Source organism: Macrosteles quadrilineatus, unplaced genomic scaffold (assembly GCF_028750875.1).
Source record: "Macrosteles quadrilineatus isolate MER2022 unplaced genomic scaffold, UCM_ALF_1.0 Scaffold_2__2_contigs__length_208266976, whole genome shotgun sequence".
Taxonomy (NCBI): Eukaryota; Metazoa; Arthropoda; class Insecta; order Hemiptera; family Cicadellidae; genus Macrosteles; species Macrosteles quadrilineatus.
Genome location: NW_026542595.1, coordinates 60488032 through 60510901, shown reverse-complemented (window position 1 = coordinate 60510901; position 22870 = coordinate 60488032). Strand labels below are relative to the sequence as shown.

Genomic DNA, 22870 nt, shown 5'->3' with positions numbered 1-22870 from the left:
GCAGCATTGATCCGCAATTGGTTCAAAATTGCGTAAGTATTTTTCAATATGAAAAAAAAACATTATACTTCAAGCTAGATTGGTATATCAAAGTGTATTTATGCACAGACATCCAAGATGGACACAACTTTTGTGTTGTATAGATATGTCGGATTCCTATAGAAGTGCAGAACGGCAAAATATTGAGGACTATTCAAATCAGCTCTATTATCAATGTATTTACGCTAACACACAACACATGGAAGATGCACTCTGCGATACTGACCTATCACATCACTACATAACACGTTAACCCATCATATGGTTTTACATATTTCACACATGTATGCCTATGCCTACTAATATAATATGTCTGCTATAGTAGCTAACACTTCCAGCTAATATTTATCTTTCCATATACAGGAATGTGATCAGCCAAGTTACCTTACAGTTGAATGGTTGACTTTTTCAGTCATTTCACTAAAAGTGTACAACTACTGCCCCTTATTTTACTAACTTTATTAGCCTACATTTGATTTTTCAATTTTTAGGTGGCTATGTTACGATCTCTTGGAGGGAACAGTATTCTAGACACAACGGTCAGAGTCCTTAAAAGGATAATGACGGATGATGTCGCAGAACTTTACAGCCTTTTAGGGAGGAAGAAAGTTCGTTCAAGCAACTTTCTCTCTACAAAGCAGTTCTCAGTGAGTATACTTTTTTCCATTAACAATTTATTGGCGTGAGGAGATTGTAGGTTAATAATAAACATGACAATTAAATCTAGGATGGTAAGACCTAAATTTATTTTTAATTACCTTTGTTACTATTATTATGAAATTGCCGTTTTAATTGTTCTCTTCTACCCTACAAAGATTTATTGATGACGCATCAACAGTACTTACGTAACTGCAGTGGTTTGTTGCTGAGATATCGTTTATTGCGTCTATTGATTTTTTGGTACGGCCATCTTTCACTAAACGAGTTGTATTTAGTATTATTTTAATACACAATAATAAATTACAAATACACAATTTGACAAAAATATTACAACAAAAACATTATCAACTGATCGTCGTCAAAATTTGGTTATGAATAATTGTTTAGGCTCCCGAACCCAAAGGATGGGCAATTGGTCTATTGGCTGTATAGTCCAGCGATTGCAGCACAAAGGGGTGAGAAGACACATTGGAAAAGCGAGTTGAGCATAATCCGTAAACCTCTGTTACAATCAACCACTGCAATGGTCACTTTACACTTTTCACAACCGCCAAGTAAAGTGTCGTCAATGAGTTGAAACCTTTTTTGCATGCTATTGGTAACGCTTTTTTAAAAAATGCAAGTTTCCCAGTCATATATAACACTGATTCAATGTCTTTTGCCCGATAATCAAAACTCAAGAACAATTTTATACACAAAGAATTTATATTTTCATTTACGGTTACCCTACACATTATTACACATTAAATCAGTTATGTAAGGAAAAACGTGTTTAACTTGGTTTGAATTTGTTTTCAAAACGTGATCGGAAATAATTACGGCATTTGTAAACAACATTCAATGTAAACATATCAGTAACAGCTAGAAAAAATAATCTTGTTACGAACAGCTGTTCGTTATTTCAGATGATTATGTGATAAACATTGGGAAAACACTTGACAAAAATCGGATTTGCTTTAAAAATAAGTTAATAAAAATAGGCTTGATAAAAATGGATTTACTTTCTATTTATTATGGTTGATGCCAATCGCATTTCCTCCTCATTAATGGGAAGCAAGGTATCGAAAGGGGAATTTCCCCCTCCACCTCAACATTTGCCAACCTCAGATATCAATGTTCTTCATGTTATTGTAGGCGATGAAGCATTCAGACTGGACAAGCATGTGATGAAACCTTTCTCCCAGAAACAAGCTTTAGCACACTCCTCTAATAGGAAATACAATTACGCCTCATGCAGAGCTCGAAGAGTAACGTAAAGTTAATACTGATCAATGCATTTGAGATCATGTGTGTGGTGTTTAGAATCGTCTTTACTCCAATTAATTTGAAACCTGAGACGGTGGATCTGGTAATATTTGTGTGTCGTTTCCTCCACAGCATGTTAAGGAACGAGTTCATTGCTAACAATCCCCAAACTCCAAAACATGTCGTGGTGGATAAGGTTCCAACAAGCAATATCTTACCATTGGCTGGTACCGGAGGATATGCTAAATCTGAAGGTTTCAAAGTGAGGAGTAGGTTCATGGAGTATTTCAACAGTGCGTGTTACAAAAACACGTGGAAGAACGGCAGACACAAAAGAAAAGTTAATACCTGATTAGGAACTGTATGTGGTCTCACTGATGTTTCTAGGAGCGCCTTTCACCGACTTCGGCTAATTGATGTGTGTGCTCGGCGCCCAATCACCGTCTAGTAACCTATTGGGACATTTTGGGGCTTATTACTGTAATAGACCTTAAAGTTAAGAATATAATGGAAACTCCATGTACAGTATCGAAACTTAAATTTATTTAATTAAAATACAAAATTGATGGTAAAAGAAAAGAAAGGGTTCACAATAAAGTTTACAAAGAGTGGGGAATGAATTTACTAATTAAATGTGATGTTTAGGGTAAGTTTGGTTTAAATTTTGCGACTTTCGTCAGTGATGATTTGATTGGTCTTGATGCGTTAATTGGCTACGATATTGGACACTTCTTTTCTAATTTCGTCATTCGGTTTATACACCTTTTTAATGGTGTTGCTGTCAATTTGTTGTAGTTCTGAAGTCTGTACTTGTTGGATAGCACGGATTTCGTCTAGTTCCTTACGCATATTGTTTTGATTTTCTGCTAGTGTCAAATTTAGAATTTAATTCATTTTTCATCTCGTTTTTGACTTCATTTAGGTAGTTTTTACTTCATTTAGACCTTTATCGATTTTATTTCCAAGCAGTTCGAATAATGAGATCAATTTGCAATGGAAATCATCCGTAACGACTGTCGACTTAGTTGTCAAGGCATTAACAGATGTGGTGACGTCATAGTTTAGGTTTGTGAGAGTCAGCTGTGTGGTGAGTGTGGAGGGGGAGGGAGACGAGATGGCATGGGGAGTCTTCGGTGGCGTTCGGGCGTTGTCGTCCGCGGAGACCGGCTGCTGTTGCTCTTGCTGTTTCTGTTGGCCTTGACATTCAAGATGGCGGTTTCCAGTGTCTGCTTGAGAAATGGCGTCTGTCATTGCGTTGTTTACTTCTGATTCGGTTTCATTATAACTCGGTGATAAGTTCGTTATTATTGTGCCCAGGTATATTGTTTGATTGTTCGACTTCGTGTTGCGTTATTACGTTGTCAGGTTGTGCGGGATTTACGAACAAACTGTGATGTGTGAATGTTGAAGTGTTATTATTGTCACTATGATTGTCAATAAATCTCTTAAACTAAATTGTGAGTTATTATTTCTTTGTCTTAAATGCTAACAAAACTCTTTCTAAAGTTTCAAAATTGCTTCATTTGGATCACAAGATTAAATTCGTTGCCAATACGTTAGTGCGCCATTTTTGTAATTAACCTTTAAGTTAAGAATATAATGGAAACTCCATGTACAGTATCGAAACTTAAATTTATTTAATTAAAATACAAAATTGATGGTAAAAGAAAAGAAAGGGTTCACAATAAAGTTTACAAAGAGTGGGGAATGAATTTACTAATTAAAGCTTTAGGCTAAGCCTATTACAATAGTTCTAATTTAGGTTCAGGTGTTATAACTTATTGCATGGATCTTTATCTCAGGTGGGGTGATCGAGCGGCATTTGAATTTAATCTTGTGATTATAAGATAGCCTAATTAAATTTTGTTTTGAAACATAAATTATGTTCGAATTATTTTCTGTGTGGTTGAATTAATTAAAGTTCTGAATAAGCTTCTATTAGTTTCTTGACTTTGAATGTTAGTAATTAAATGTTCCAAAAAATTTATCCATATTACAATGGGTAAATACTATTATTTATGTGCAAATTTAGTGTTATTGAAATTGTGATGGTTCACAGGTTAGGCCTATCCTACAATAGTAAGAAGGGAATAGGTGATCAACTCTGCAAAAAACTGGCATCAGCAATATTTGTAATAAGAAGAATAAGAAGTATAACCAACCAAGAAACAGCCCTCATAGCATACCATTCATTATTCACTTCACATCTACGCTACGGAATTGCAGCTTGGGGATCCACAGCTCAAAAAAATATGGAAAAACTTTTCACATTGCAAAAAAAGGCAATCAGAACAATAACAAGATCAGAAGAATCAACCAATCACAAGCCCCTTTTCATCCAACTCAACACAATGACATTAATCTCACTCTATATCTGCGAAACCATAATCCTTACCATCCGATCCAATCCCAACCTAAGACAATCGCAGCACAACCACAACACCAGAAGTAAAACAAACATAGACATACCTCAACACAGACTTCAAAAAACAAACAACACACCCACATACTCTGGATCAATGTTCTACAACCAATTACCCCAACACCTAAAATCAAACACACCCAATTTTGAAAAAAAATTAAAATTGTATCTAACTGCAAGGCCGTACGACTCAATAAAAGAATACATAGAGGAGCACGCATACACAAAACATAAAACATAAATACATAAATACACGAAACCTGAACACAGAAAACCCTGAAAAAGGAAGAAAGTTGACGACTCCCCGATCAAACGATTGTGGCGAGGACACCGGAAGTAAGAAGTAAGTAAGTAAGTCTCTATCAAGAACATTTTGGACGAGCAAACGGATACAGATGGCGAAAATGTTGTAAACACTAATGTAATTGACAGTGATTTTTTCGAAAGTTTAGAAATTGGGGATATTGCACTATTTAGTGATGATGAATCAGGAACTCTTGCACACTATAACCCTCCCCTTACTAGGGACAATCCTGATTCCCCCCTAATATGGACAACCCTAATTCCTCCTGGTGTCAGCCCCCCCCCCTATTTAACCCCTCTTTACAACATCAACCCCTCAAAAACCTTCGAAAACCCCACTATATTTAGTCGTTCAAGGGAGGAAAATCCCCCTCCTAATGTTTTCCATAAAAAAAGAAAACCCCGCTTTGCGAAAAGATAGGAAATAGCTCTACACAGCTCTAAAAAATATGATAATAAATGTAAGCGACATCGAGGACGATCTGTGCAATTTAAGTTCTGGAAGTGAGGACTTCTACCATCCCGATTTTGATTAATTAGATACGAGCGACCGAGAAGACATAGGGGAGAGAGGGGATACTTGATCATATGGGATAATTGAGCCACTAATTTTATTTTATTAGTACCTAGGTCAATTTTGCTTCCCAAGGTTGGTATTGCTGTTTAGAATAGAGCTTCACTAGGAAAAAAGTGCACAACTAGGCCATGGCTCAACTAGGGGAAACTTTTTATTATGAAATAAAATTATGATCTTCATGTTAAAACAATCTGGTTTTCCACTTGTATTTCATGATTATTATTAAAATGCTGTTTTAAATAACTGATGTAGACCTAAAAACCTTTTGAATCTGAAATGCATAGCCTAGGCTGTGTGTTTTATTTGATTGGCCTTATAAACAAATAACTATTTATTAGGACCTATGTGTATCTGATCTAAGCATAATAGTAAAATTTAAAAGATGTACCTTGCCCCATAAACGTCTTTCCTCATTTATCCCTTGCCTTTAATTAGGCCTACATTTTTTTCAGAATGCCACAGTTCTACAAGTGGAAAGATGGGGCAAAGGAGCGGAAATCCATAACTGCGCACAATATGGAGGCTGCTTGTAAGGAGGTTTTTGGAGGATCTTCAATTAGAGCCACAGCCACAAAGTTTGATATAGACAGAATGACCTTAACCAGGTATGTGGATAAATTCACTTCTCAGGTTTTGGTCAGTATTTCAGGGGATATAAACGGTGCTATTCAATGTGATTTGTTATAGGAGTATGTTTTCCCATCGTTGGGTGACATTGAGACGGGGAATGGCCCTGACTATTTTCAACAGGATGGAGTACCACCACACTACAGTTTGCGTGTGCGAGAAGCGCTTAATACTAGTTTCGACGATCGGTGGTAAAGAATTATGTCTACTCAGTGCAGATTCGGGATCTAAATCACCTCCGACAGGAAATAGTTGCATGTGTTGTTGCAACATCCCCTGAAGTACTGACCAATACCTGGGAAGTGGTAAAAGTTCGCTCAGATTCATACCGGGCCACTAATGGTGCTCATATCAAGTGTCTAATAAAGTGTCTAATAAAACTTGAGAATTTAAGCTTTAACTGCATATATAAAACGTTAAACATAGTCTCTTATTTGGTATCAGTATTAGCATTTAAAATGTTTTTGAGTTCTTTTTCGGACACCCGATATAATTAAAGCTTCGAAGCTGAACCACGAACTTTCAAGGAAAGGCGTTTGTAAACTACCCTACCAGTTTGCAGCAGCCAACAACAAGAATGTTCCTCCAACATGGGATGAAAACTGTATAGCTGGGATGGATTGGTTTCGAGGGTTTATGAATATACATCCAACCTTATCCCTTAGAGCGCCTCAAGCAACACGCCTTTCAAGAGGTACCAGTTCCAACCGTACCAATGTAAATTTATTTTTTTAAATTTGACAAATGTGTTGGAAAAATACAAATTTGATCCATCTTAATTTGGAATGTCGATGAAACTGGTGTGACTATCGTGCAGAAACCTGGTAAGGTTGTTGCTAAGACGAGTGAAAAACAAGTTAGTCAAGCAACTTCTGCTGAGCTATGTGTTTTAGTAACTGTATCTTGCACAGTTAATGCAATAGGCCGACTGTACCAACTTTTTTCATTTTTCCTAGGGTTCACATGAAGGATTGTTTTTTTGAAGGGCGCACCCCCACGCTGTTCAGGATCTGCTCATACTTCTGGGTGGATGACGGAAGACAATTTCACTCTATTTTTGAAACACTTCATAAAACACGTCAAGTGTTCAAAGAAAAATATGGTCCTCATTATTATGGATAATCACGAAAGCCATATTTCACTTGATTCTCTCACACTAGCTAAAGAGAATGGCATTGTTCTTCTTACGTTCCCTCCCCATACAAGCCATAAGTTACAGCCATTAGATAAAACTGTGTTTGGGCCATTCAAGAAGTATTACAGCACTGCTACTGATGAATGGGTGCTGTCACATCCTGGCTGTACGACTTCCATCTATGATGTGGCAGAACTATTTTTTTTATAGTTGGTAAGGCCTATCCACTAACAGCCTTCATTAACAGAAATATTTGCAAATGTTTTGAAGTCAATGGAATTTTTCCATTTAAGTCTAATATTGGACGAAACGAAGTTGAGGACTCATACTCAACTTTAAAAAAATGCATGCTATTTTTTGTTTTTATTACAAATTTAAAAAATCTGATTCTAGTACCACAGACTTATTTTTGTTTGTAGTTCTTAATAAACTATATTCGAATAAATTTCGTTAATCTTTTCGATTTAACTTAAACCAATAAAGTTATTAAACTAACTCCTTAGTTAGTTGTTCATTTACTAGCGAAATCAGCCGTCGTCAGCCGTGAAACTTCAAAAACATGGTTATTGTTTAGTGACTTGGTGATGTGTTTTTAGTAATTTTATTTACTTAATTGTCTTGATTTAAACTTTTTTATTAAAAACATTTTTTTCATGCGTTACATGAAGTTTACATCTCTAAATTTTTTAACTTACTCTATGATTGAAACTGTGATTAAGTTAGCCACTGCTAGGGTTAAGTTCATTGCATTAAAAACATAATGAGACTTCTTACTAACTGTAAACATCTATTCTCAGATATCATTCTTTAAATATTAGGTTTGACTAATCCTAAGACAACCCAGTTGTCAGTTCCAGTTGTACTGGACCATCATTTTTCCAGATCAAGGTACTACTACTAATTAAGGCCTAGGTTAGGTATCCACTCTCAAACATAGGCATAGATTCAGTACAAAGTACAGTAATACTTTTTAAGTTTGAGAACTTGCCATGCGATCCGGTCAAGTCAGTGGAGTAGGGCGGGTTCTGAATCTTAATTCGCCAAAGTTTGCCTTGAGGAATATTAAAGCTAACCTTATCTGTTAAGTTGATTTTAAAAGGGCGCCACCCCATTAATCATACCCTCGAGTTCATGTGATGACAATGGGGAATCCATCCAATTGGGTACGGTATATATTTCACTTTAGTATACACTTTAGTATTAAACTTTAGTATATATTTCACCTGTGCCAGTATTTTTCATTGATAACTATTTTTCGTAGTAACCTTTTTTTTTAGTTTCACATCGTATTAAAGAAGATTTTATAGTAATATGTTTGTAGTTATTATTTACAGAATATTTAATTTATTTTGTAGTGATGACTATAAAGTCAAATTTCATTAATATTAAATGTAACTCTTAAAGTAGAAATACGAATTGGAAAGGAGTCGGCAGGCCGGCAAAGACCTGTTGGCTGTAGCGACGGCGCACAAAGCTACATGCACGTTTATTTCTGCTGGCAGCGATGCATGCGAGTAGTAGGGAAAAGCCGGTTCTGGATCAACCCCGACAGACCAGGGATTCTCGTCTGTTTACTCTTCCACTCATCGAAAAGCCGTTTCTGGACCAGCCCCCAGTAGACTGGAGATTTGCCCATTCTTCAGCTTAGCTGGCTTGTGGTGACAAGTAGTATATATATGTGCGTCCTACTCCCGGAGTTTATATGGGCTCTTATGTGAATACCTCCCCACACCCTGGCTGTTGTTAGTGAAGAGGCTAGTCCTCTTCATACCCTCGGTTGCTTCTTCCAGTATTATAAGAGAACGTGTATCGAAAAAGCACTGCTGCTTCTCATCCCTTTTTTGTGTATGCCCAGACTCTATATAGGACAACACTCGCCCGTGAAAATGGATGATGTGTATTTGGAAGCGTGCCAGTCCATGGACAGCAATACTTCGTTTTCCAACGCCTCTTCAGAAAACGCAGTTTTCACTGCGACCCCAGAAAGCGTGGTTTTCACCGCGACACCTGAAAGCGTGGTTTTCACCACGACCCCAGAAAGCATGGTTATCTCCGTGTCACCTCTGCCTGTTGATTCGGATGACGATGTGAGATCGTTTGAGCTCACCGACGAGGAAGCTGGTTAAGGTGTTTCCCCTATTGTTGGTTCTAGCTTACCCGTTGACACTAAGGTGCAGTGTCCAATCTGCGGTGTACGTGTATCGAAGCCCTACTTAGGAAGACACAAGAAAACCAAGAAATGCTCTAACGCCGCAAGCGCACAAGAGACAAGAGCTGATATGGTGGTTGTTCAAGCTACTCCTCAAGAGAAGAGCTCACGTTACAGTGTGAAGGTAGCTTGTGACCGATGTGGAGATAGTGTGTCTGTTGCAAATCTTAAACGACATCAAAAGTCAAAGAAATGTCTAGCTGCAACACAAGCTGGTGACCCAGCTTTGGTACCTGACGTCGTCACAGAACCCCGACGTCTGTCGAAGATTGAGTGTGATACTTGTGGTAAGCTTGTTACTACTTCGAACTTGGCCCGACATCAGAAATCAAAACGATGTCGTCCACCTGTGGATGTTCGCGAAAGCACTGCCCCAAAAATGAAGACATGTTTGCTATGTGGAGTCTCTATGCTACCGGTTCAATGGAAGCATCATAAACTGTCGGATCGTCATATTAGCATGCTGAGACAAACTCAAAATATGGCAGGTGTGAGCTCCAGAAATGTTGTATCGATTGCTCCACCTATAAACAATCAATATGCTGTACCTTCCACGAGTGGTGAACCCGTGAAACAATATGTGTATCCTCGAGTTGGTTCAACCGATGTAGAGGTTTGTAGGATTTGTATCAAACCTGTAAAAGTGTCAGAATGGTCTCAGCATTCCAAACACCATCTTCGTCCTGAAAAACCTCAAAAGTCTAGTTTGGATATTAGGCGGTTGGTCAAGAGATATCCGAAGGTTAAAAGGAATGTTAATGTTCCACACCCGATTATGAACAATGTTGATCTGAATGCTATGGTGAGAAAACCTACTAGACCGCAGAGACCTGACAAATTCCTTCGTATGACCCCTCAGAGCCCACTCCCATCGACATCAGCTGATGTTCCAAATGTTGTGGAGGAAATTACACATCAAAATCTCATTGATGCATTGGATGACATTCTAAAATACACTGATTTTGTGACAGACGAACAGTTTGCAGAAGCTATTGAGGATTTTGATTTCGGAATGATTGATGAACCACACTCTGTTGTGAAGAAACCCAGGAGACCTTCTCTTAAGCTCATTATTCCTTCTCCTTCAGAGCTGAATATACCAAACAGTCCTGTTTATCAATCTCCACTCCATATTCTTGACAGCCCATCCTATAATCCACTATCACCATTTACCTTTGGGAGCAATCCTCCTGGACTAACCCTTGGGGAAACGTCTGAAAGTTCGATTGATTTGGTTGCTCCCCCACCATCTCCAATTAGCCCACTACCACCAACACCGGAAGTTGGTGTAGAGCATGATACTAATGGTGAAGCTGAACAGATACCAGAAGATAACAACGCAGGTGATGATGACAGTGGGTCATTGGAGGTAAGACAAATTGAGACAGCATTCAAGTCAAGACTCAGAACTTTTGTTATCGACAACAAGACTAATGTCAAGGATCCGACGTTGTTTTTGAACATGTGCACAGATTTGGTTGAAGAAAACATTGAAGAAATGGTCGTGGAAAGCAATATAAAAGTCAACTTTGTCTTTCATGCTGAATTTCAGAGAGTAGCTCAAGACAAGAAAATAAAACAACTGATGAATTTCAAGACTACTAATAAAATTGTGTATCCAACAACAGACATCTCTGAATATTACAATGACGCAAAGGCAAAGATACTTGCAGAGATTGAAGACTTCCAAGCAACTGGCTCTAATTGGACTTTGATGAAGGTCATTGATTTGGAAATCAGAGTAAATAAATACACACCTCTTAAGGGCTCTAGTTACATGAAACTTCCGAAGAAGATAGAATCCAAGAAAGCAGTGATAAACATAAATAATAATGATCAGAAATGTTTCATGTGGTCTATCCTTGCAGCTTTACACCCCGCGAAGGATAATGTTAACAGAGTAAGTATGTATAGAGCTTATGAACATGAACTTGATGATGTTTTCAAAGACATTGAGTTTCCCATGAAATTAGATGACATTACAAAGTTTGAAAAACGTGCCAATATCTCTGTCAATGTTTACACTCTCCACGGAATTGAAAATTCAGTTGTTCCTCTCAGAATCACTAACGAGGAGATGGAAAGACACATAGACCTGCTCTACTTGAAGTCTGCAGACACAAACCATTATTGTTACATAAAGAATCTATCTAGACTTGTACAATCACAGATATCAAAACATGATCATATGTTATGGTTGTGTAAACGTTGTCTGTTACACTTTGGATCAAAAGAAGGTTTGGATAGACATAGAGAGGATTGCAGCAGACATGAAAGTATAAAAATAAATCTTCCAGAAGAAGGGACGGTCATCAAATTTAATGATTTCAACAAGTCAATGCGAGTCCCGTTCGTGGTGTATGCAGACTTTGAATGTCTTCTTGAGTCCAACAGAACCATCAAAACTGAACAAACACAAAGCTACCAAAAACACTTGGCTATGAGTTTTGCATATTACATCGTTTCCAAAGACGGAGACTATAAACCTCCTGTCACATACTTTGGTGCAGATGCTGGAAGGGTCTTTGTGGAACAACTTGAGATGGAGTCTGAAAAAATAAGACATTTGTATTCTAGTGAGGCTATCAAACCTATGGATTTAACGGTAGATGACCAGCGTATTATATCAAACTCAACAACATGCCATATTTGTGAAAAACCTTTAGAAGATGATAGGGTCCTTGATCATGACCATTTGACAGGACAATTCAGAGGAGTTGCACACAACAAATGCAACATTCTGTACAGGAAACCCAAGTTCATTCCTGTCTTCATTCACAACCTCTCGGGCTAGGACACACATTTGTTTATTAAAATGCTGGGTATGAATGATGAGGAAATAGAGGTGATCCCAAACAATGAAGAACGTTACATATCATATACAGTTAAAAGGCAGAACATGATCGAACTGAGGTTCTTGGATTCGTTCAAGTTTATGTCCAGTAGCCTTGATGCACTCACCAAAAACCTTCAGAAAGATCAGTTTACACATACTGCTAAATACTTCAATGAATCCGAGTTGAACCTGGTTTTGAGAAAAGGTATTTACCCATATGATTACATGGACAGTGAGGACAAATATGAGCTAACTCATCTACCTAAGCAGGAAGAATTCTACAACATACTCACTAAAACAGATGTTGACCCTAAAGATTATGAACATGCTAAAAGAGTGTGGGATTCATTTAAAATGAAGGATATGAAAGAGTACACATTGATGTACAACAAATCAGATGTCCTCCTACTAGCTGACGTTATGGAGAACTTCCGTAATGTGTGTATGTCAACGTACAAACTAGATCCTGCATGGTTTTTCACCACACCTGGTCTTGCTTGGAGTGCTATGCTAAAAACAACGAACGTTGAACTGGAACTTATTTCAGATTACGATATGCTACTTATGATTGAGAAGGGAATTAGAGGTGGTGTATCGCAAAGTTCTAATCGCCATGCTAAAGCCAATAACCCCTACATGAATGATTACGATTCGAGCAAACCAACTGAGTATCTGGTATACTTAGATGCAAATAACCTATATGGATGGGCAATGGTTCAACACATGCCGTATGGAGATTTCAAATGGTGTGATACAAACATCGATGTCACCGAAATCCCTGACGATGCCGACACGGGGTATATACTTGAAGTGGATTTGGAATATCCTAAAGATACCCACGATTTGCATTCCGATCTTCCTCTTGCCCCGGAGCAGAGAGTACCACCAGGAGGAAAAGAGGTTAAACTATTGACAACACTTTATGACAAAGAGAAGTATGTTGTTCATTACAGGAATCTCAAGCTGTACCTTAAGCTTGGATTGAAACTGAAGAAGATCCATAGAGTCATTTCCTTTAGGCAATCAAACTGGATAGCTACTTATATTGACCTGAATACAAAACTGAGAACTCAGGCAAAGAACGATTTTGAAAAGGAGTTTTACAAACTGATGAATAATGGTGTGTTTGGGAAGACAATGGAGAACATACGTAACAGAGTGGATGTGCGATTGGCGACAAAGGAAAAACAAATTGTCAAATGGATTGCTCAACCTACATTCAAGGATCGTACAATATTTGCTGAAAATCTCTCTGCTGTGCACATGAAAAGGACAAAACTCCTGTTTAATAAACCTATATATGTTGGTATGAGTGTATTAGATGTTTCAAAGACTCTAATATACGATTTTCACTATAATGTGATTAAATCAAAGTACGGTGACAAAGCACGATTGCAGTATACAGACACTGATTCCTTGAAATATGCCATTGCCACCTCTGATTTTTACCAGGATATGAAAACCATGATAGATTACTTTGATACAAGTGACTACCCTGAGAACAATCCGTATGGGATGCCTAGAGTCAACAAAAAGGTTCTTGGTAAAATGAAAGATGAACTGAGTGGGAGGATTATGCGAGAACAGATTGCTCTAAGATCTAAGATGTATGCTCATGAAGTCGAGGATGGTAGTGTATGCAAAAAGTCAAAAGGAGTCAAAAAGTCAGTCACCGAGAAGGAAATAACATTTGACGACTACAAAAAATGCTTGTTTGAAGGTTTGGAAACCACTAAAACCATAAATATGATTAGAAGTTTCAGTCACGACCTCTACACCATAGCACTTAATAAAGTAGTGTTGTCAAACCAAGATGATAAACGATACATTTTAGATGATGGAATTCATTCCCTCCCCTGGGGTCACTATTCAATAAACCATTAACTTAGAAATTACTCTTTTGTAATTCCTTTTCATAAAACGAACCCAGGATCTCTTCTCCGTTACCATCGATGATTCTGTATGTTACCGGTGCTGTAGACTGAATGTGAGAAATTGTGAAAATCTCTGTTCGCCAGTTTCGAGCGTACTTGTTGGCAAACGTATCTTTCTTTGCTACTATTCTCACTCGATCGCCAATTCTCAGTTTAGGTCGTGGACGTTTCACTGATCGAAATTGATCGAGGTACAAGCTACGAATTTCTGGCTCGACTTTCACAGTCACATCGACCGGTCTCATGCGAATGGTGGAGTGTACACTTGTGTTGTACTTACTCAACAGGCCCTGTAGTATGTCTATCCAACGGAATGACCCCCTAGCTTCAAAATGCACTTTCATTCGTTCATTGAGTGTGCGATTGAACCTTTCAACTATGGAGCTCTTTTCTTCATTCTCCGTATGATACATCTTTATACCATGTTTGGCAAGAAGACATTTAAAATTCTTGTTGACGAATTCTCTACCCTTATCAGTGTGTAATAGGTTAGGTGCTTTGTGACCATTGCCCTTAGCTCTTCGTATGATGACTTCAAACGCGTTTGTCACTTCGACACCGCTCTTCCTGAGTAATGGTTCGGACCATGCATACTTGGAAAATGTATCAATCACATTTAGCATATATTTATATCCATCGTTTTCCCGGAAGAACTTGTCCATTATAACCAAGTCAGCAGCCCACAGGTCGTCTATGTAGAGAGTGACGATTTTACGTTTTGGAAACTTTTTTGTTACTGGTCGATGAAGCTCTTGTGCCTCTTCAAATTTGACATCAGTGATTCCTGATACAGGCGCTTTTGTGAACGTGCTCTTCTCGCGTAAGCATTTAACACATCGGCCTCTTAACCGCCACTTGTTGTTAACCGTCTTAATACGTTCCACATCGGTCGAAGTGGTTTTCCTTTTACACTTGGCACAATAAAATACGTATACCATTTCGAGCTTATAATAAGAGTACTTATAGTGATATAAGCACAACATGAGTGAATTGCACAGGCACACCATTCGTCTTTCTGAAGGGCAGAAACGTAAGCTTCGTATCGCCTATAAGAAACGGAGGAGTGCTATAATTGGACTGACAAGTGACGACATAGGTCGTAGTGGAACGGACCATATCCTGTTAGACAGTGTCCAGCATAAGGCTATTGAGAAAGCTAGACGAAACCAAACAGGCATTCGGCTGAACCTCAGCTACGACCAGCTATTGAAAAATAAACAGGGAGGCCTGCTGAAAGAAGTATTGGAATTTGTGGAGGGTGCCGTTCCTGGTGGAAAACGTTTCATCTCACCTGTTGTCAGAAGACACCTAGCACCGATGCTGAAGGAAAGGTTTATTCCATGGTTGAAGCATTTGATTGACAATGAGTTGGACACGATAATAGACAAGGATCCTAAGGGTGCTGGTTTGAAAAGATGCATCAACAGGAAATTGGATGCTTTACTATTACAAAAAAACGCATAAGCCCCTTAACGCTTGGTGACCTCGAACGATGGGCCAAAGTGTTGGGATTGAAAGGATTTCGAGGTGTTTTCATGCGTGAAGTTTTGCCAGAATCCCCATGGGAAATGGAATGTGGTATTTTGAATCTCGGTGACTTGGACTCGAATGGTACACACTGGACCTGTTATATCAAAATGCATAATGGTAAAAAGCTGTATTTCGATTCATTTGGCAACGCTCCACCACCAATTGAACTTGTGAAGTATTTAGGCGAGCGTGATTTGCTTTATAATGATATGCGAGTACAGGAGTTTGAAGACCCTCCTATTTGCGGTCATCTCTGCCTTGAAGTTCTGAAGCAATGTTCAAACGATGATACAAATTGGAACTCGATCATAAACACTTTAAGAGATGAGAAATACTCGTGGCAATCTTGGTGGAGCAAATTATAAGTGTACCATGCCACTAATAAAACTTAGAGGTACAAGCTCTCGCGTCACTCTCCACTTGGAACACCCAATCCATCTGGAGGAAAACGTGAAGCATCGTATGGCACTTGTTGCGTTTTTTACAGACAACAATATTTACAACGTCCGTGATGAAGCGAATATTTTCTTCTGGGATAGTGACATCCATGCAATACCGAATCCTCTCACTTTCACAAGAGGTTACTGGACGATTGAGTCTATGGAAGTTACTGCAAAGGACTACATAAAATCCTTGAATCTGAACATTGATCCTACTAAATTTAGACTGAGTAAAAATGGTGATTTTCTTTCTGTGTACTCACCATTGAAGTTCTATATGGATCAAGCATGCTGCAAGTTGTTTGGTTTTGATCCTCCAACAAAAGAAAAACAGAAGAGAGCCGACAGTAGCTCATACTATGTTGAGAATCAAACAGTGACAGGAAAAAGACCTCCAAAGTTGAGGGCAGTAGATACTATTGAGATACACTGCAATATAGCGCATAACAGTCTCGTCAACCATGACACACATGATCACAAACATGCGGAAACTGAACTGCTATACACGTTCTTCCCTCAAGTTCCACATGGGTATAAGATATCTGAACAACCGAAGGAAAGGTTATATGTTGATTTGAAACCAGGGTTGAGGACAATTCACTGCATAACAATCAACATACTTGATCAAAATAACAACCCGATACTCAATAGTAATGATGAAAACCTGGTGTACTTGGACTTGGTATCATTATAAGAGCATCATGATGTCTATATTTAAATTCGATCGGTTCGGAGAAGAACTGGCTGACAGCAGTGCTAACCAAAATAGCATTTCAACGGATAAGTTAAATGAAAAACTTTCATCGTTGGAATTCACTTGCAGTCACGATACAGATTCAAAGATCAGTAACATGAAAAGAGAATTTATTTCTCAGGTAGATAACATGTTTGATAAGTTAAAAAAGGATCTGACCTCCATTATAAACAAACAAGTCGGGTTCGAGAAACATTATATTAGTGCCAAGAACAAAAGGATAGTAAAAGTTGCAAAAGCTATAGATAAGACTGATGTGGTTGTTAAAGAACAGCTTGAAGAAGTAAATGATAAAGTTGATGGTATTTTAAAAGGTCTCGAAGTCACAAAAGACTGTATTCAGATCAAAGGAGGTAGAAAGATCTGTGGCATCAGTCGCAGCAACAGTGCATATGACGCCATTAACGGAATTGAACTTCTAGAGCTGTCTAAACGTCTACACCGAGTAGAAACTTTGATTGGTAGGTCTAGAGCAACAACAGTCGATGTTTAAATAAACAGAGCGAGACATTAGGCTGTCAAGGAGTTTCCTATGAAACCAACCAAGTGGTATTATAAGTAAAGGCAATGGAAATAAACGTCTACTATAGAGATGGTGAAAGGGTGGAAGGTGGTGTCTTCCCAAAACCACTTCGTTGCTTGATCGTTGGTCCATCAGGGTGTGGGAAAACGAATTTACTGCTTAATCTCATATACAACAAAGATGGTATCACTTTTAAACATCTCTACGTGTTCAGTCGATCAATAGAACAACCAGCGTACCATGATCTACAAAAACACTATGAAAGAGTGCAGAAAAACCTCGGCTGCAAAATTGCGTTCTTCTTCTCTGATTGTTCCGACTTGGTTCCATTGGATGAATGCAAACCAAATTCACTGGTTGTGTTTGATGACTGTTTACTTGATGAGCAATCAAAAATCAAAGACTATTACATCAGAGGTCGTCACAAAAATATATCATGTATATACCTGAGTCAGAGCTATGGTCGTGTCGATATGCAAGTAATCCGTAACAACCTAAATCTGCTGTGTGTGTTTACACAAAACAAGCATTACATGACACGTATTCATGAGGATTTTGTCGGTTCCGATATGTCGTTATCTGAGTTTGAAAAGCTCTGTCGTCGGTGTTGGCAGGAACAACATGGATTTGTAACCATCAATACCACTAAAAAAGCACACTCTGGAAAATATAAATGCATGCTGAAGAAAACGATATTTACAACGTCAATGTGAAATGTCACATCTTAAGCTAGAAATGATATATAACGTTTTTTGATTGAAATGTCGTTTTTATACTAGAAACGTTATATCACGTTTTTTGAATGAAATATCGTTTTTTGATGGATATGTCGTTTTTATACTAGAAACGTTATATCACGTTTTTTGATTGAAATGTCGTTTTTCGATCGATATGTCGTTTTTAGACTAGAAACGTTATATCACGTTTTTTGATTGAAATGTCGTTTTTCGACGATATGCCAATTTTATACTAGAAACGATATATGTCGTTTTTTCTGACGTTGTATAATATAAGTGAACACAGGTTATGATGGATGCAAAAGCTGCTAAGCGACTTGAAGCTATCGAGAGTAACCTGATGAAAAAGTTTCATGACGCTGAATTGGAAGAGCAAAAACAACGTGAACAAAAACTTAAAGAGATATCAGTTGTATCGTCTCCAACAAAAAGTCCATCCACCACAATCATTACAAGAGATGTCCAAAAACAACCGTTGACTGTCACCAAGGCAAAGCAACTAGAAAATGTAAAAAATAGACTTCAACAACAATTTGCTAACGTACACATTTTAGAAAGAGAGGAACAACGAGAAAGGGAAAAGAAATATCAAACCATTACCGATGCAATAAAAGAGAAAAAAGAAAAAGATGATCTATTAGAACAAAAGACAAAGGAGTGGTTGAAAAAGCAAAAATGCAATCAAATGGTTGCTCGCTTTAGACCAAGAGTATACAGTACACCAGATCGTAAACAAATTCCCTTCGATAACGAAGATGAAGTGGAAACTGAAAACGTTCAGAACAAATCAATCAGACAGTTGGTGGACTCAAATGTAATCAATTTGGGCAGTGTTGGTGTGAGATACTTACCTCGTGCAAGTGATTCACAGTTTGGTATTTATTATGATGTGACGAGTGAACGTTTGAAAATTGGATCAGAACCAATCACCTTTAATTACGATGATATAGTGATGTCAGGTAAAAGTTTTGTCGGCAGTGAAGGTCTTTGGAAACTCTTGACGAATAAAGGTTTTGTTAAGTCTGATGAGTACACATCTGACGATTGGAATTCATACAAGGAAATTCTGTTGACATCCAACTCGTTGTATCAAAAGAACGATCCCTCGACTAGACGACCGAAATCAAGTCAGGGTCAAAAGTGGAAACAGATGATCAAACCCATTTGGGATGAGATGAATAAACCCACAACCCCAATTACATCAACACCCACAGAGACAGTTGGGTCTGGGTTGAAACGGTACGATGACAAAACACCAATCGAATATCGGTACATAAAGGATTTAAACGAATTGATCAGTCGGCTCAATTTCATACACGCTGAGGAGGCTGCTGAAAACAATAACTTTCACAACGAGAAGCTATCAGTCGTGAAATTTATATACGACCGCATGCAGGAGCTAATCGAACGACCAAACGGATTGAAGTATCTCATACGCTGTCTGTCAGCGTTACCTGAACACGCTATTCAAGGATCGGGGTTGTTAAACAACTTAATCAACAGTTTACCATTTGAGCTACACGCTCCACGTAGTTGGAATCTTGATACGTACAATTATTGCGGACCTGGTACGAAGCTATCTGATCGCCTGGCTCGTGGTGACAAAGGAGTCAACCCCTTAGACGAGGCGTGCAAGAAACATGACATATGGTATCGGGATCATAGGCGTGCCGAAGACCGATGGGTGGCAGATAAGAAATTGCAAGACGCTGCTTGGAATAGGGTCACGTCTTCTGACGCCGATCTAAACGAACGCGCTGTCGCACTCGGTACCACCGGTGCAATGTGGATGAAACGCAAACTCGGTCTCGGCCTAGGAACGTCTGTATGTATATAAGTGAGAGAAAGAGTACAACATGGAAAACGCATGGACGATTCTTTCTCGGGAAGCGAAAGCACCTAAGGGTGTTCTCACAGACGAGTTCGTTATGAAGTACGCTAAGGAGCTCGACTGGGGTCTCCTATCCGAAAACTACGATTTCAGAATCGACATGTTACGCACGTATTTCCATCGCGTAAACTGGTATGCCGTACTGAAGAGGACAAAGTTCGATGAGAGCTTCCTCCGGGAAATGGCTATCAACTTTAACGAGTGTTGGTATGTGGTCAGCAAATATCAAACACTGTCTGAATCATTCATACACGATTTTGCAGGCAACGTAGATTGGTACTACATCATAAAGTATCAAAACGTGTCCCAGGAATTCCTCGAAGAACACGAACGTAATCACGGATTTAATACACAGCTCTTGAGTTCGCTACTGAGCATGAGGCCTAAAGAGTAAAATCGTAATGTTAACATAGTATATTTTTTTCAACCTATATTAAGTAACCAACACAAATGGATGCTACATACAATCAGTTTTCAAGCGGTGTGGTGAAGAGCGAATACCGCTCTGTCATGCCGGTGTCTGAACTCAATTTCAACACTCCAAATAATTACACGGTTTTTAAACTCGATCACGGTGACACATTTTACGATTCAGGAATACAATTTCACATTTGTGGTAAAGTCGTCAAGAAATCTGACGGGGCTGCTTATTCCGATAAAACAAACATTAAACTCATCGACAATTTCGTACCGTTTCTGTTTACTCGAATCGAACTCAAAAAACACAACACCACAATCGACACTGTCGACTATCCTGGTGTCACAAGCACGGTCAAGGGAATCCTCAACTATTCCAGTTCGAACAAGAACTCTCTAGGAAATTGTGGTTTCGTATCCACGTTCACTGGTGGAGGCAACTTCGAAGTAATCGGTACCCTTGCACACCTCGGTCTCGGCTTCTTCGATCATCTACGGTATCCTATGTACAAAGGCGGATTCGAAGTCGTATTCACTCGTGCTGAAGATAACGATGCACTATTCGTTTGGAAAGGATCAGCCGCAACAGACACGATACCAGAGGATGGAAAAGTCGAAATCAAATCTTTCGTTCTTCGAGTTCCGTTAGTCGAGTATACGGCCACCAGCAAGATTCAATTGATCGATGGGTTGACGCGTTTGAGTGATCATAGCAAATTGGTATACAACTATTACCAGTGGCAGTGTATTGAGAAAAAAGGTGTTTTCGGGGCCTCGTTCAACTTCGATATCACTAACGTTTATAGAAATGTATACAACCCGAAATTTGTCATTGTGGGGTTGCAAACTAGCCGTTGGAATGACCAGAAGAAAATTCCCTCCCGTTTTGATAGTTGCAACATAAAAAATGTCGCAGTGAAAATAAACGGAGAACGTTATCCTCAAGAAATGCAGAACATACACATCACTGAAGGCAAATGGAGACTGTTATACGAACAGTTGGTCAGATATCGTCTGGTGAACTTTGGAGACACCAATGTGTTTGTATCTCCTTCAGAGTTCAAGAATGATTATCCATTGTTGGTGATAGACACTCATCTCCACCCAATGAGCACAGATCGCTCGAGAAGTGACATCCAGATTGAGTTAGATTTTGTAAATGCTATCGCGACCGCGCAAGCCGATGCCGGAACAACAGCATACGTAGTCGTGGTCTCTGAAACTGGATTCAGTTATGACATTTCGAGAAACATCATTAGACAACTATAAACAATTTCTAGATCACTGTAAGAAAATAAAAACAAAAAAATATTATTTTTGCCCCAGAGTGATGAGACAAGGGTTGAGTTTGTCCCCATAAGGTCTTTATTCAACCCCAGCACAGGACAAACATACATACTTCATGTGTGGGGTTGGAGGACACCTCCGGATTTTGTTGTAAGGTATTCCCATAAGAGCCCATATAAACTCCGGGAGTAGGACACAGATATATATACTACTAGGGAAAGTGGTGGTGGGTCTTCGTTACCTCCCAATTTTGACTCCCATAAGGGTCTATATTGGGTCCCAGAGTATGACGAACATATATACTCTACTGGCTGGAAGGGAGGGGGCTTGAAAATGGGCAAATCTCTAGTCTACTGGAGGTTGGTGCAGAAACAACTTTTCGATGAGTGGAAGAGTAAACAGATGAGAATCCCTGGTCTGTCGGGGTTGATCCAGAACCGGCTTTTCCCTACTACTCATGCGCCTAGGATCGTCGATCCTAACAAAACTGCCGCGACGCCCTCAGGATGACAGTTCGTCTTACGCTCGCGAAGTCAATCGAAGTTCGAGTTATAAGTTACGAGTTTTAAGTTACAAGTGATAGTGTACTAGTGTCTTGTGACTGAATTAGTACCAGGAAATAAGGTAGTGTGTCGACTTTATACCATTGGGAATTTTGAATTTATTATTTTAACTTCGACCACTTTGCCAAATTTTGAGATTATTCCTCCCATAAATATTTAACCCAACCTCCCCGGCTTGAAAAAAAATTTTTTGGTAAGGTGGGAAGGTAGGGTTTTAGGTGGTGCCACCCTTGGTGGTCGCGCCGGACATTGGGTACTCGGTGACAGTGGTGGTGCCGTTTGAATTCGCGTTTTCCAGTGCGGTGCGTCACGGCGTGGCTCCGTGGTGCTTATGGGCATTCCAGCGGCGGGCCAGAGCGACGGTCACCACTGTACTTGTGAGGGCTTTGGTGCTTTTCGGATGTTTGAGTTGTGTCAATGTCTTCCTTAATGCTACATTGACTGTGTCTTGATAATGTGCGTCTGATTACTTAGCATAAAAACTATTTGTTCCCTACTTGCAGAAATATCCTTTTTTATCTTTTTTTTTATAACTTATGAACTTGTTGATGTCCCTAACTTATATTAATTTAAACTAATTAAAAGTAAGCTAAATGTTTTGGCGGGAGTATATCGGTAATATTTTTTTATATATTTTTTTTAATATTATTTCTTGGTACTGCTGTAGCTGAGTAAATATGATTTTCTTCTGTCATGCCTGAGAGTTCTAGTTTGATGATCCTGCCATGACGTTTTTTTACT

General features: G+C 38.8%; 2 protein-coding genes across 2 annotated transcripts; both read left to right on the top strand.

Moving 5' to 3' along the window:
* Positions 1–12032: 12032 nt before the first annotated feature.
* On the top strand, positions 12033–13937 carry LOC128984277 (uncharacterized). The gene has a single exon (XM_054403580.1). The coding sequence runs from the start codon at positions 12033–12035 to the stop codon at positions 13935–13937; it is 1905 nt and encodes a 634-aa protein (XP_054259555.1).
* Positions 13938–20312: 6375 nt separating this feature from the next.
* LOC128984275 (uncharacterized) lies at positions 20313–21548 on the top strand. The gene has a single exon (XM_054403579.1). The coding sequence runs from the start codon at positions 20313–20315 to the stop codon at positions 21546–21548; it is 1236 nt and encodes a 411-aa protein (XP_054259554.1).
* The last annotated feature ends 1322 nt before the right edge of the window (positions 21549–22870 follow it).

Excerpts from the sequence above, each read along its gene's own strand:
- LOC128984277 (XM_054403580.1), top strand. The coding sequence starts at position 12,033 with ATGCTGGGTATGAATGATGAGGAAATAGAGGTGATCCCAAACAATGAA.
- LOC128984275 (XM_054403579.1), top strand. The coding sequence starts at position 20,313 with ATGGATGCTACATACAATCAGTTTTCAAGCGGTGTGGTGAAGAGCGAA.